Source organism: Siphateles boraxobius, unplaced genomic scaffold, assembly GCF_051911475.1.
Source record: "Siphateles boraxobius isolate OS27281-9 unplaced genomic scaffold, OSU_SipBor_1 368, whole genome shotgun sequence".
NCBI classification, from domain to species: Eukaryota; Metazoa; Chordata; class Actinopteri; order Cypriniformes; family Leuciscidae; genus Siphateles; species Siphateles boraxobius.
In genome coordinates this window covers 40,001-55,835 of record NW_027508995.1, presented here as the reverse complement: position 1 = coordinate 55,835, position 15,835 = coordinate 40,001, and the positions used below count along the sequence as shown (strand labels likewise).

The window sequence follows — 15,835 nt, the reverse complement described above, 5'->3', positions numbered from 1 at the left end:
ATTATTATATTATATTTAAATTAATGATATTCATATGATTACTTTTCACAGCATTAAAATTTAAATTATACAGGCCTATTATATTATATTATATTATATTATAATTAATTGTATAAATATTATTAATTTTCACAGGATTAAAATATAAATCATATGTGCCTATTTCATTTCTATAATATTATGTTTTTGTTTTATATTTAATTAATTGTATAAATATTAATTTTCAAAGCATTAAAACGTGAATCATATGGGCCTATTATATTATAATAAATTAATTGTATAAATATTAATTAACACAGCATTAAAATGTATCTCACATACATACATACATACATATATATATATTATCGACAGAAAACAGTCAAACAAAACAAAATTATCCATAGTTAAAGGGGTTGTAAAATGGCATTTTCACAAGATGTAAAATAAATCTCGGATGTCTTCAGAGTGTGTGTGTGAAGTTTTAGCACAAAATACTCCACAGATATTTTTATATAGCATGTTAAATTTGTCACTTTTTGATGGTTTGCAAAAACGCACCGTTTTGTGCCTGGCCCTTTAAATGCAAATGAGCTGCCTCAGAGGGCGGAGTTTCAAGAGCTTGTGTTGCGATTACCTCACGCAGACACACTAAAATGACAGAAACTGTTCTGCCTTTAATGTTAAAAAGGAGTCAGACAAAGATGGAGAGACTCAAGAAGAAGTGACAACATGTAGAATGCAACAGATCGTCTCTGAATGGCCAGTTGACGAATTTATGTTGCTGATGTGGAGTTAACTATCTTTAATTAGCATATTCTGTCATGACGATCTATAAATCGCTCGTATAGGAACTATTGTGAGATGCACACAGAGTGACACTATTGCATGTGAAAATGATGCTAAAGTTTGAGCTGACTCACAAATACACTCTTATACAACAACTTTTCCTCTTCTCAACATGGACTGCGTGTTCCGGGGGCGGGGCTTATGTACATTTTAGGGTTGCTGATGTCACTAACCCGGGAGGAATATTGTGTAGTCCCAACCAGCCGTTTGTTGTAGTCCTTTTCTTTAAAAGCAAATATCTCCCTTTGCTTTGAACTTTGAGCGTTGTAACTTTGCAGATGTTGTTTATGCTCAAACAGCAACATTATACACTAACTAAAGTTAGAAAAGTGAAATCATACTTTACCACCCCTTTAAATGTCAGCTCAGAATTCATGATCATGACAGGCGTTCTCTGATAGTAAAATCACAGTAACACACAGCCTCTGGTGTTTTACTGCTGTCCTAAACCAGAATAAGTTATTCTCGCTCTTTAATCTGAATAAACCTGATGTAAAGTGCAGACGTTTACTTCTGCTCCAGTGGCAGTGAAACGTGCTCATAACTCTTTTATTAGGAGTGTTGTGTGTAGGATTAGTGTGGTTGTGTGTCCGCCGAAGGTGTTGTGTGTTTATTGTCTGTAAATGCAGCACATATGAGGGTCAAAGGATGAAATGCTGCGTTTATGAGCTCAATAAATATCAGAGGAAAACATGTCTGGTATTGTTTGTGTTCATGCTGAATTATAAAGTTGGTATATTGTGGCGCTGAAGGGAAGTAAAGATATGTTTTCTAATATCCTGTTAATACAAACGGCATATTTTGTTTTATGCTTGTTTGTTTTGGTGATTGCGTAACAATATATGTCTGTAAACATCAGGACTGAAGAGACTTTGAAACTAAAACTTTCCCAGATACTCTTCATTTAAAGTAGTGAAACTTTTGCTAAAGAAATGCTGAACTGCAAGAAACTGCTTTGATCTTATTTAAAGACACAGTACATACTTTAAAGAAATTATTCTGCGACAGAAACGGTGTGGATCTCATTTCATTTGACAGCGTCAACCCTAAACACATTTACACCAAATAAAACAAAAAAACTTAAAGATAAACGGTAGTTTTTAAACGAAATATTTGGCTGAAAATGTTGTAAAAGACATGAAACTCTACTGAATCAAATGGATTTCTGAATAAATTTTTTTTGCTTTCTAAATGATCCAGTTTCCTAAACAGAATCATGTTAGTCATTCAATCAACAACTCTGGTAACATTTTGCAAAAGTAGTTGGATATTACACTACAAAGTATGGAAACTATTAAGAGAATCAAATGATTCTGTGATTCTTTTTACTGAATGATTCAATTTGCTGAAACTGAATCATGATGTTAGTTAATTAAAAACACTGTTATTTTTTTCAAAATTAGCTGGCTACTAATCTACAAAGTATGGACTTCCCAGAACACTATTGACCAATGAATCAAATGAATAATTTGATGACTTGTTTGAACGTGTTCGTTGAAATTATCTTTCTGAATGATCCAATTTGCTGAACTGAACCATTTTGGTACACTGGTAACATTTTGCAAATGTAGTTTGCAACTACACTACAAAGTATGGACTTCTGTGAGCACTATTGATCAGTGAATCAAATAAATCATTTGGTGAGTCTTTTGAACTGGTTTATTGAAACGCACATTCTGAATGAGCTAAAATGTTCATGTTGTTGCGCTTCTTGCGTTGTTTTTGCCTCTTCACGATGACTCGCTTGCTTTAGTGCTCATTTGTAAGTCGCTTTGGACAAAGGCGTCTGCTAAAAGACTATATGTGAATGTGATTGTTGATGCTGTGCGTCTGTCAGGTGCGGTTCGCCTCCAGACGCCGCTGCTCTTGCCCAGGAACAGGCGTCTGTATGAAGGCTGTGAGACGGCGTGTTTCATGGATCACAGTGGCATGCTGGTGTCTCTGCCGTATGATCTGAGAGTGAGCATCAGCAATCAATAACACTCGCATTAATATGCAGAAAAATGATCTGAATCAAGTTTTTAAAGCTTCTCTCTCTCTTTTTCTCTCATCAGCTGGCGTTTGCCAGATTTGTGGCCAGAAACAACATTACAAATCTCAAAAGGTACTTTGTGTTTCGTTAATTATTGTCTTGAAATTCACACTTACGATATTTTTGATCTATTGTTGTATATAGCATGTAGTAGACTCATTAAAAGTCTGTTAGTTATGATTTTTTGTTTGTTTTTGAGTCACTTCTGCTCATCAAGGCTGCATTTATTAACTAAATGCAGTAAAAACAGTGAAATATTATTCCAAAGTAAATCAGCTGTTTTCTATGTGAATATATAGTAAACTGTAATTTATTCCTGTGATCAAAGCTGAATTTTTAGCATCATTACTCTAGCCTTCAGTGTCACATTAATATGATGATTTGTTTTATGATATATTAACATTTAAAAGTTTAGAGTAAGTCAGGTCTTTTAAAAAAAATTGAAATTAATACTTTTATTCATCAAGGAAGCATTAAATTGATCAAAAGTGGCAGTAAAGACATTTATAATGTTACAAAAGATTTATATTTCAAATAAATTCTGTTCTTTTGGACTTTCTATTTATCAAAAAACCTGACAAATAATAATATTTCCACAAAAATATGACTGTTTTCAACACTGATAATAATGACAAATGTTTCTTGAGCATCAAATCATATAGAAATCATATATTCAGATAGAAAACAGCTATTTACATTGTAAAAATATAATAAAAATGATGTATTTTCGATCAAGTAAATGCAGCCTTGGTGAACAGGAGAGACATGAGCAAACCATTGATCAGCTGTAGTTATTAGTACAGTAAATGTGGTGTGTGTGTGTGTGTGCAGGTACAGTATTGAGCGTGTGTACCGGCCGAGGAAGCTGGATCGAGCTCATCCCAGAGAACTGCTGGAGTGTGCGTTCGACATCATCATTCCCATCAGCACCAGTCTGATGCCGGACGCCGAGGCCATTTACACCGTCTCTGAGGTCATACAGGAGTTCAGCGCGCTACAGGTACAGTAACAGTTCATCTACAGATTACAGTAACAGAGGTCCTCTACAGGTTACAGTAACATAGTTCATCTACAGGTTACAGTAACAGAGTTCATCTACAGGTTACAGTAACAGAGTTCATCTACAGGTTACAGTAACAGAGTTCATCTACAGGTTACAGTAACAGTTGATCTACAGGTTACAGTAACATAGTTCATCTACAGGTTACAGTAACAGAGTTCATCTACAGGTTACAGTAACAGAGTTCATCTACAGGTTACAGTATCAGAGTTCATCTACAGGTTAAAGTAACAGAGTTCATCTACATGTTACAGTAACAGAGTTCATCTACAGGTTACAGTAACAGAATTCATCTACAGGTTACAGTAACAGAGTTCATCTACAGGTTACAGTAACAGAATTCATCTACAGGTTACAGTAACAGTTCATCTACAGGTACAGTAACAGAGTTCATCTACAAGTACAGTAACAGAGTTCGTCTACAGGTTACAGTAACAGAATTCATCTACAGGTACAGTAACAGAGTTAATCTACAAGTACAGTTACAGAGTTCATCTACAGGTTACAGTAACAGAATTCATCTACAGGTACAGTTACAGAGTTAATCTACAGGTACAGTAACAGAATTCATCTACAGGTACAGTTACAGAGTTCATCTACAGGTACAGTAACAGAGTTCATCTACAGGTACAGTAACAATTCATCTACAGGTACAGTAACAATTCATCTACAGGTTACAGTAACAGTTCATCTACAGGTACAGTAACAGAGTTCATCTACATGTACAGTAACAGTTCATCTACAGGTACAGTAACAGTTCATCTACAGGTACAGTAACAATTCATCTACAGGTACAGTAACAATTCATCTACAGGTTACAGTAACAGTTCATCTACAGGTACAGTAACAGAGTTCATCTACATGTACAGTAACAGTTCATCTACAGGTACAGTAACAGTTCATCTACAGGTTACAGTAACAGTTCATCTACAGGTACAGTAACAGAGTTCATCTACATGTACAGTAACAGTTCATCTACAGGTACAGTAACAGTTCATCTACAGGTACAGTAACAGAGTTCATCTACAGGTACAGTAACACTTCATCTACAGGTACAGTAACAGAGTTCATCTACAGGTACAGTAACAGAGTTCATCTACAGGTACAGTAACAGTTCATCTACAGGTACAGTAACAGTTCATCTACAGGTACAGTAACAGTTCATCTACAGGTTACAGTAACAGAGTTCATCTACAGGTACAGTAACAGTTCATCTACAGGTTACAGTAACAGTTCATCTACAGGTTACAGTAACAGTTCATCTACAGGTACAGTAACAGAGTTCATCTACATGTACAGTAACAGTTCATCTACAGGTACAGTAACAGTTCATCTACAGGTACAGTAACAGAGTTCATCTACAGGTACAGTAACAGTTCATCTACAGGTACAGTAACAGAGTTCATCTACAGGTACAGTAACAGAGTTCATCTACAGGTACAGTAACAGTTCATCTACAGGTACAGTAACAGTTCATCTACAGGTACAGTAACAGTTCATCTACAGGTACACAAGACCACTCAAGTAAGGGCATAATATACATATATACACATATATTCAAACACACACACACACATCTGGATCGAATTTTTTTATCGACATCTTCGATCAATTTAATTAGGTTATATATTTTTTTGCAGATTAGCAGAATTAGTTTTTTTAAAATGCAGGCCTGTGTTGTTACTATATATTATATACTTATTATTATCTATTTTGTATACAAGTTAAATTAAGCGAGAATGTGGTTCTGAATGTTCTGACTACATCTGTGCAGTTTATAGTGTTTAATATATGTCTCATGTCTATATAATGTCTCATGTCTATATAATGTCTCATGTCTATATAATATATGTCTCATGTCTATACGGGTGTGTTTAATAAACTGTGTCTGGTTTTAGGACAGAAACTACACCGTCCACCTGAACCACACGAGTCTCCTGAAGGCCATTCTGCTTCACAGTGGCGTTCCAGAAGATAAACTCACTCAGGCCTCCAACATACTGTGTGATTCCATGGTGAGCAAAACCCACACACACACACACACACACACACACACACACACACACACACACACACACACACACACACACACACACACACACACACACACACACACACACACACACACAGCAGTGAGATGTGTCTCTGTATGTGTAGTTTCCCATGGGGCTCTGGGTTAAAGTTCAAAGAGCAAAGTGATCAGAGTAAAAAAAGTCTATTAATGAACTTGTTCCTGGACTTTAAAGTGGACTCAAACCTTTTTCTAGTAGTGAAAGTGATAAACCCAAACATTTTAAATATGTCATAATAATAGCAATAAATTATTATAACTAATTATAATCCCGAAGGCAGTAATGTATATTACTATTGTAATGCAACTGCAATGGAAAATAAACAAAAAATATGAATGATAAGTAACATATTTTCTGGAAAATAAGTGAAAAGCATTGCATTGCTAAGGGAATGTATAAGTGTATAAGTCTCATTCAATTATTACTTTCAAAAATACTGTAAAGACAGGTAATTAAAACAAAACATTTAAAAATATTATAAACATGCTTTATAACAAATCCTTTAAATTTAACGGTATTCAGAACAAAGTCAGAAATATAAGTATAAAACATAAATTATAGTGCCGTTCATTATTAACATTAATTCTATTCGCAAACTAAGGCGAAACTAATAATCTTGATCTCATGTTTCTATTTCAATCACCACGAATTCAGATGTTTTGCATGTTAGACGTATAGAATTGGCTTTGGAATAAACTTTAGCATGTTTCAGATGATAAAGTAAATTTTACAATTACATCTAGTAGTAGAATTACAATGTCTTAATTTCTTCACTTGCAAGCGTTAAAACCTTTTGCTTTTATTTTGGTGGAAAAACTGCAGTTTCTGTGGAAGTAGGTTTACAAACTCTTCTCGTTCGCTCAAAGTTTAAGTAATTAATGGGAAACTGTAAACGAAGCAGAAAACACCTGTGGAAATATATGCATGAAACTGAGTTGAAGAAACAGAATAATCATGTTTTTAATGCAGAACTCATTGAAAATAAGTGGAGTGAACAGAAATGATGAAGTGTGTGTTACTGCTCTTTTACGATGATGTGGTGTGCGTGTGTGTGTGTGTGTGTGTGTCAGGGTGTCCGCGGGTCCTTAAAAAGTCTTAAATTAGATTTTAAAAATGTAAGGCCGTAAAAAGTCTTAATTTTATTTATGAAAGGTCTTAAATTTTCGATGGCAATCTGACTTAGACATATCTAAATGTTTTCCAAATTAAAACTATCTAATTAGCGTACTTTTTTATTTATTATTCGTTCTTTGTGGATTTGCTCGTTCACTTGACATTTCGCGTCACATTCGCGCCAGCATTAGCCTACGTCTGTCTCCTGCACGCGAAACAGCAGCAGAGGAGAAGAAAGCTGGTTACTTTCAGTTCATTTGTAAGTTCATTCTTTATGTGTGTAGTGGTGTGCGATGTGTGTTATCTATTATTATATTGTAATCATTGTTTTACTTTAACTATGTACGAGGGCGCACTGCGAGCTGACATCGCATTGTCTCTCATGCTTGCTTTCACTGCGCGATGTGTCAGTTTTTGTATTTTATATATCATATTGTTATCATACAATATTACATCAGCAAGAAGGCTGTTTTCCATTGCACAATAGCAAATATGATATTTATTTTATATAACAGTTAAATGAACATTGGTGAGTTACATTTTATAAACAATATTGTTTGTTTTCCCATTATTTTGCTGACGAGAATTTCAAAATGAAACCGTAGCAGAGTCTCAATGCAAAATACAGCGATGATTTCTTGACTGAAATCCGCGTTTTGAGCGAATAATTTTAACGATTCAATAAACAATCACTTGCACTTCCTGAAAGAATCAGCCGTTTGAACAAATCGGTTGAATGAATGACTCCCTGAGACTTGCCGCTGCCTACTGGCGGGTTTAGTTTCACATTTGAAGTACCCTGTGAATAAAATGTTACAATTAGAAATCAGTTCATATTTAAATATTGAATTAAGAATTAAAAAATTTAAAGAATTTAATATCTCATAGCTTTATTTATCCAATTATAAATGGTGTGTAAATATATTAATGCCAGTTCGGATGCGTCTTTGTCTCCTCTGCACTGCAAAGATGGATTTTGATTTAATGATTTAATTTAACTGGTAATAGTGGTATCGTGTTATTATTTTAATATAATTAAATTTGAATGTTAGAATTTGACATAGCAGGTGATGCATAACTCGAAGTACAAAAAAAAAGAAGTCCGTATATGGGTGAAAATGCCCCTGGAACACAATTTAAGGTTGCAAATATTGTCCTTTAATAAAAAATGTTAATTTCTTTCACTGCTGTGAACTGAGCACTGCATAGAATATGAAAAATATGAATATCTTTGTGAGTCAGCTGTCAACAACAGGCCTAAACCAGCCATGGTACCAGTACACAAACACAATCAGTAAAATATCATCTAATTATCATCAACAAAACTTTGAAAATATTGAGACATATTTTTGTCAATATTACGCACCCCTAATGTAAGGTATTAATTTTGATTTCTTCAGGTCTTAAAAAGCCTTAAATTTGACTTTAAAAAGTGTGCAGATACCCTGGTGTGTGTGTGTGTGTGTGTGTGTGTGTGTGTGTGTGTGTGTGTGTGTGTGTGTGTGTGTGTGTGTGTGTGTGTGTGTGTGTGTGTGTGTGTGTGTGTGTGTGTGTGTGTGTGTGTGTGTGTGTGTGTGTGTGTGTGTGTAGCGTCTCTTACACTGGGTTCACATGAGCTTTTGTTGTTATGTAACCCGGAATATATTTCTATCTCTCTCTTTCACACACAGAGTGAGAAACTGACTAAACGAGAAGTGGAAGCCAAATTCTGTAATCTTTCCCTGTCCAGCAACAGCGTAAGTGTCAGGATTCTCTCTGAAGGTTCAATGATGCTGAAAATTCAGCTTTGATCACAGGAATAAATTACTATATATATATTCACATAGAAAACAGCTTATTTACATTTCAATAATATTTATTCAAATTTTTTTTATCACATAAATGCAGCGTTGGTGAAAAGTAGAGTCTCAAAAACATTAAAAAAAAAATCATAATTAATCCAAACTTTTGACTTTTAAAGGGATAGTTCCCCCAAAAATGTAAATTCTGTCAGTAATTACTCTCCCTCATGCTGTTCAACCCCGTAAGACCTTCGTTTATCTTCAGAACACAAATTAAGATATTTGTGATTAAATCTGAGAGCTGGATCACTCCTCCATAGGCTTCTTCAGGGATTGAAACTTGTTCCCCGAAAAGTTATTAAAGACATCGTTAAAATAGTCCAAGTGACTACAGTGGCTCAATCTTAAGTTTATCAAGCGACGAGAATACTTTTTGTGCGCAAAAAAACAAAAATGACGACTTTATTTCAACTATTCATTTCCTTCTCTGTGGGCCTCGAGTGAGTTCACTAGTGTAATAGCGTAGAGCTTCTGTGTTATACGTCACACGCATCACACACATGACCAGCGTCAGACAATAGTGAGCCTGCGTGTGACGTAGCTCTACGCTATCGCACTACGCTAACTCACTCGAGGCCCACAGAGAAGGAAATGAATAGTTGAAATAAAGTCATTATTTTTGTTTGTTTTTGCGCACAAAAAGTATTCTCGTCGCTTGATAAACTTAAGATTGAGCCACTGTAGTCACTTGGACTATTTTAACGATGTCTTTAATAACTTTTCGGGGAACAAGTTTCAATCCCTTAGAAGCCTATGGAGGAGTGATCCAGCTCTCAGATTTAATCACAAATATCTTAATTCGTGTCCCGAAGATGAACGAAGGTCTTACGGGGTTGAACACCATGAGGGAGAGTAAATACTGACAGAATTATCATTTTTGGGTGAACTAACTCTTTAATGAGTCTACTAAATACAGTACAACAATAGATGCAAAAGAATGTTTACTTGAAGTCTTTATGTATAATGCATTAATGATGTATTCATTAATTAATAAAAATACTATTAATCACAGCCGCAAAAGAACTGAAATGACTTGTGACGTGAGCGTTTTAAAAATGCTCAAAATGTAGCAAGAAACTTTCAAATATATTACCATTTTCTGCAAAAGCAAAATATAATGTTTACATTTTTACTTATTAAGCATTCTTATAATTTTCTTTATTTTTGGAGAAAAAAACAATTTCTTAAATCTCAACTATATATTTGAAATTGATTTGTGCTTACATTTTTTTATTCAGTAATCATTCGTTGCAATGCATTATATCTTTTCATAAATAAATGCATTATAATATTCACAGACTCCTTGTTACATCTCAAATTGCTTGTTTGTCATGTGTTTTAATGCATTCTACTTTCTATAGGAGTGTTCTGTGATTAGATAAGCATTATAACTGAGTTTGCAATTATTCATGAGATCATAAAATGGATTAAAATGTGCATTACAAGGCATAGTTAATGCATAAAAATGCTTGTATAATGCATATAATATAGGCCTGTCACAATCATGAATTTTGGCGATTAACAAATAATTGTGATTGATTAAATTCTGTTGCAGTGCAGTGCAAGTTGCAGAAACTTTGAATCGTTTATAATATAATAATAAAAAAGGTAATAAAATAGGCCCATATGATTTACTTCAGTGGTGTGAAAATTGAATAATTTAATTTACTAATCATTTTAATTATATAAGGAATTATTTAAATATATCATATCTAGGGATGCACAATATATCGTTCACATTATCGGTATCGGCCGAAATATGTTCATTTGTAATGTTATCGCTATCGGCTCGACAAGAAAAATTAGCCAACATATTAAAGCCGATAAATAATGTATTTTTTCCTTCAGCTGAGATTTTTCAAATGCGAACTGTTCAACATGATGATTTTAAATTGCTTGAAATATGATTGAAATTACTTTAAAAAGGAAAATCCAGTTCAGTGCAAGCAAGTCTGTCCTATCGGCTACATAACATTATAATGAGAACATTATAATTCTGTGTTTGGGACGGGGATTTTAATGGTGAGGCTTGTGTTTTTGTAATCAGGCTCTCAAAATTATATAGAAATTTGGATTAGATTTATCCGCCAATATATCGGATTTAAAACATAAAGAATTATCGGTTATCGGTGTCGGCCAAAATGGTCAGATTTTCTGCAGCATCCCTAATCATATCTCATGTATCATATAATATAATGCAGTCTGATTAAACTAAAGTCACATTATTGCACATTTGATGCCAGTTTCTATAAACGCCTTAATTCAGTGGCAATTTAAATTTAAACTGCACTAATATTGCGGTTATCTCAAATATATATATTCACGATCAGACTGCTTGTGATTTAGTGATTTAGAACTAAAACTGGTTGTGATTTACTGATTTAGAACTAAAACTGGTTGTTTGTGTGTCAGTTACAGACGCTGTATAAGTTCATCGAGCAGAAGGGAAGCTTGCAGGAACTTCTTCCTCTCATGAACTCGCTCACGAAACAGAAGAGTTCAGCTGTGGCTCAGATGGCCAAGCAAGGCCTGAAGGATCTGGAAGAAGTCCTCAACCTCCTCAAGAAACTGGCTGTTAAACTGCAGGTGTGACGGATCTGTGTGTTATCTGATACTCTTCATCTTCTGGACCAGCTGTCCTTCTATTACTTTAACAGTGTAACAGATATTAACAGTGTCAATGTCCCTAAATTCATCAATTATGAAATAATTTTTTTTAATGTTGATTATATTCAGTTCAATAACAGTCAATGTTGCAAAATTCATCAATTACAAAACAATTATTTTAATGTTTATTAAATTCAGTTCAATAACAGTGAATGTTGCAAAGTTCATCAATATGATTTTTTTAATGTTAATTAAATTCAGCTCAATAACATTCAATGTTGCAAAATTCATCAATTATGATTTAAAAAAAATGTTGATTAAATTTAGTTCAACAACAGTCAATGTTGCAAAATTCATCAATAATTTTTTTGTAATGTTGATTAAATTCAGCTCAATAACAGTCAATGTTGCAAAATTCATCAATTACAAAACAATTATTTTAATGTTTATTAAATTCAGCTCAATAACAGTGAATGTTGCAAAATTCATCAATTATGAAATCATTTTTTAAATGTTGATTATATTCAGTTCAATAAGTCATTGTCACAAAATTCATCAATTGTGATTTTTTTTATGTTGATTAAATTTAGTTCAAAAACAGTCGATGTTGCAAAATTCATCAATTATGATTTTTAAAAAAAATGTTGATTAAATTTAGTTCAATAACAGTCAATGTTGCAAAATTCATCAATTATGATTTTTTTTTAAAAGTTGATTACATTTTGTTCAATAACAATGTTGCAAAATTCATCAACTATGATTTTTTTAATGTTGATTAAATTCAGTTCAATAACAGTCAACGTTGCAAAATTACTCAATTCTGATTTGAAACTGCAGGTGTGACGCTCTGTCTGTGTAATATCCGATATTCTTCATCTTCTGGATCAGTCGTCCTCTTCATCTGAATGTGTGTGTTGTGTGTTTTGAAGGTTGTGGTGAATCTGGGTTTGGTCTATAAGGTCCAGCATCACTGTGGGGTCATTTTCCAGTTTGTGGCGTTCATCAGGAAACGGAAACGCACCGTCCCGGATATCTTGGCAGCAGGCGGACGCTACGATCATCTGGTAACACCAGCACAACTGCACAAAACTGAGCAACATTTAAATCTCTTAATTGTCCCTATTTTTTTTCTGCCCTTTATTCCCCTATATATATTTTTATTTTATTATTTTATGTTAATTTTTTATTATTATTTTATATTTTATTTATTTGCCCTATATTGTATTATTTTTTTAAATGCAGTTTCCTATATTTTAGTATTATTTTATTACTTTATATTTATTTTTATTATTGTTTTATATTTTATTTATTTGCCCTATATTTCCCTATAAAATGATAGTACAATATATTTTATTTATTTGCCCTATATTTCATTATATTTCATTATTATTATTTAATTAATGTTGCAAAATTCATCAATTCTGAAACATTTTTTTATGTTGATTAAATTCAGTTTAATAACAGTCAATGTCACAAAATTAAGTCAAGTCAAGTCAAGTCACCTTTATTTATATAGCGCTTTTTACAATACAGATTGTATCAAAGCAGCTTCACAGTGATAACATGAAAATAATATAACAGAGTTTGTTTCTAAAAGAAAATTGAGTCAACGTCCACCTTAAGTAAGGCAGATCAATAATATTATTGAATAATAAATGTCCCCAACTAAGCAAGCCAAAAGCCAAGGCAACAGTGGCAAGGAACCAAAACTCCATCAGGTGACAGAATGGAGAAAAAAACCTTGGGAGAAACCAGACTCAGTCGGAGGGCCAGTTCTCCTCTGGCCAACGAAGGAACAGTGCATGATTAAATAATTATGTAACAAATTTTCAATGTTGATTCGATTCAATAACAGTGTCAATGTTGCAAAATTCAATCAAATTGTAATTCCTCTGTAAAGCAGCTCAACAGAAGACAATAGTGTCATTATTCAGATCAAGTGTTTTTCCTGATTGTCAGATCATGGAGTTTCACGGGCCGACGGTGTCGAGTCCGGTCCCGTCAGCGGTCGGCGCCAGCGTCGCTCTGGATAAGATCTGCTCTGCTGTGGCTAATATGGAGGAACCAGTGAGTGTGTGTGTGTGTGTGTGTGTGTCTTCTCCCCTTTGAAGGCCTCCTTCCCTTCACCTCTGCACAGATAAACGTTGGCAATATGATTCCGGTTTGCATGGATATGCGCAAGTGACAAAAAAAATTCTGTATTATGAATTTTTAATGCCAGACAAGTAATTTGTTGATGTCACTTTGTAAAGAAAGTGACATCACTTTTTTTGGCGTTGCTCATTATCATTTAAAGGGACATGAACCGAAACGGGTCGCTGTGAACAGAGCTGTTTTTGAGGAGGTAAACGGTTGTTTTACACAATCATTGAGGAATTTTAACCAAAGTATGTTACAAACTTTACATGAAGACCCTAAAGAATCACAGCAACTTGTGCAAAATGGGCATCCGACGAGCCCTTTAAAAGCACTATATAAATGAAGGTGACTTGACTTGACTTGACAGTGTGTGTGTGTGTGTGTTTGTGTGTGTGTGTGTGTGTGTGTGTGTGTGTGTGTGTGTGTGTGTGTGTGTGTGTGTGTGTGTGTGTGTGTGTGTGTGTGTGTGTGTCAGCCTCCTGTGAGCTCCTGTGATGTTCTGGTGGTCCCCGTGGGTCAGTCCTCCATGAGCAGAGCCGTTAATGTCATTCAGAAACTCTGGGCGGCTGGAGTCTCGTCAGACATCGTCTATGATGTTTCGCAGGTCAGTGTTCATATGATGTTCACATGATGTTTGATGAGCCAAAACACTCACTGTGAAGCCAAAAATGTTGGTCACATGACAAGTTCTGAGTAGATGATTGGTGAACGGTCAGTGTGTTGATGCAGCAGAAATGGGCAAGGAGAGATTTTTGACACTTAAAGAGGTGAAAACATTTTACAAAATATCTCGATTATCTGGGATTTTATCAATAACGGTATTTAAATGATATTTTGCTGAGTGTGTTTATTGTGTCTACCTTGACAGAGACTCCTAAAGTTTTTGATATTCTTCATATTCTGTGTGGTTGTCAGTTCACAGCAGTGACAGAAATCATCTTTTACTATATTTTTAATAGATTTCTACCTTTTATGGGCATTTTTGCCTTTTTTCTAACCTAATTAAATGTATGCATCAGGTTTTGTGTCAAATTCTTACATTTAATCAATGAATTTAATTAGTACAATGATACACAATAGGGCTGTTACCAATCAAATGAAATCAATATCAACAAAACTCATCTCTGCAATGAAGATGAAACACAGAAGCTGCATCTGAAGTTTAGAGGCTTTTACACTGTTTAATGAAGCTCAGAGGGACATGAATGTGTTTAACCTGATGTTACACATGCAGAAATAATGTAAACATAAAACGCTGAATATTGATATTTGAAAGGATTAAAAAAATTAAAAGATACTTTAAATGTGAAATTAAACCGCCAGTAGGTGGCAGCAAGTCCCTGTTAATTAGTGAGTCATTGAGTTTCAACTGATTCATTTAAATCTTAATGACAGAGTCATTGAATCATTCATTCAACTGATTAATTAATTCAGTAACGAAACACTGCCGTGTCACTCAGACGCAAATAGAGAAAAAACAGACAATATTGTGTCTAAAAAGTCACTTAATATTAACTTGTTTATTAAACTGTTGTATAAAATCAATATCACATTTGTAATCATGCTGATATATGGAGAAAATTAATGATCATTAAATTATATAAATATAAAAGACATACACAGACAGAAAAAGATAACCCCATTATCTTGAATATTGACGGCATTATAAATGCATTTTGATAGAATGCATTTAATAAATCACACACTAGTACAACGGAATATATTGTGCGTTCACGTTGAAGATAAAAACGCCCTTGATTTTAGTTTATTAGTGCAGTCTGCATGAGTGTGAGTGCTAATGATCACTCCCGTCTCTCACATGTTCCAGTGCTCGAGTTAACAACACACACAGATCAAATCTCTCTCCACACGCGGTGATGAAGGACATGTGGCCGAAAGCTGTGAGACGTTGCATGATCTTCTAGCAGAGTCCACAAACACACCAGTGGCTTTTAGAGGTCAAAACTCAAGGCTGAACTCAAATCTGATGCGTAATATAAAGTTGTTTAACCTGTTCACTGTCACACTGCTTTTTAAACCTAGATCTCAAATTCATTGAATTGAAACATTTCTGGACATTTATGACTCTTGGTTGTTGGTGGAGTTTATGAAAGTGTTTTTGGGGTTTAGATATTGTTGAACT

General features: G+C 34.2%; 1 protein-coding gene across 3 annotated transcripts in view; it reads left to right on the top strand.

Moving 5' to 3' along the window:
• The window catches only part of LOC143702926 (eIF-2-alpha kinase GCN2-like), an 82,887-nt gene that overhangs the window by 42,176 nt on the left and 24,876 nt on the right, over positions 1-15,835 (top strand). For all 3 annotated transcript variants that reach the window (XM_077196851.1, XM_077196852.1, XM_077196853.1), the window contains 9 exons: positions 2,666-2,787; positions 2,883-2,932; positions 3,692-3,860; positions 5,819-5,935; positions 8,776-8,841; positions 11,359-11,532; positions 12,483-12,617; positions 13,513-13,620; positions 14,168-14,296. In XM_077196851.1, the coding sequence (XP_077052966.1) occupies positions 2,666-2,787; positions 2,883-2,932; positions 3,692-3,860; positions 5,819-5,935; positions 8,776-8,841; positions 11,359-11,532; positions 12,483-12,617; positions 13,513-13,620; positions 14,168-14,296 (1,070 nt within the window). The remainder of the gene's footprint in view (positions 1-2,665; positions 2,788-2,882; positions 2,933-3,691; positions 3,861-5,818; positions 5,936-8,775; positions 8,842-11,358; positions 11,533-12,482; positions 12,618-13,512; positions 13,621-14,167; positions 14,297-15,835) is intronic.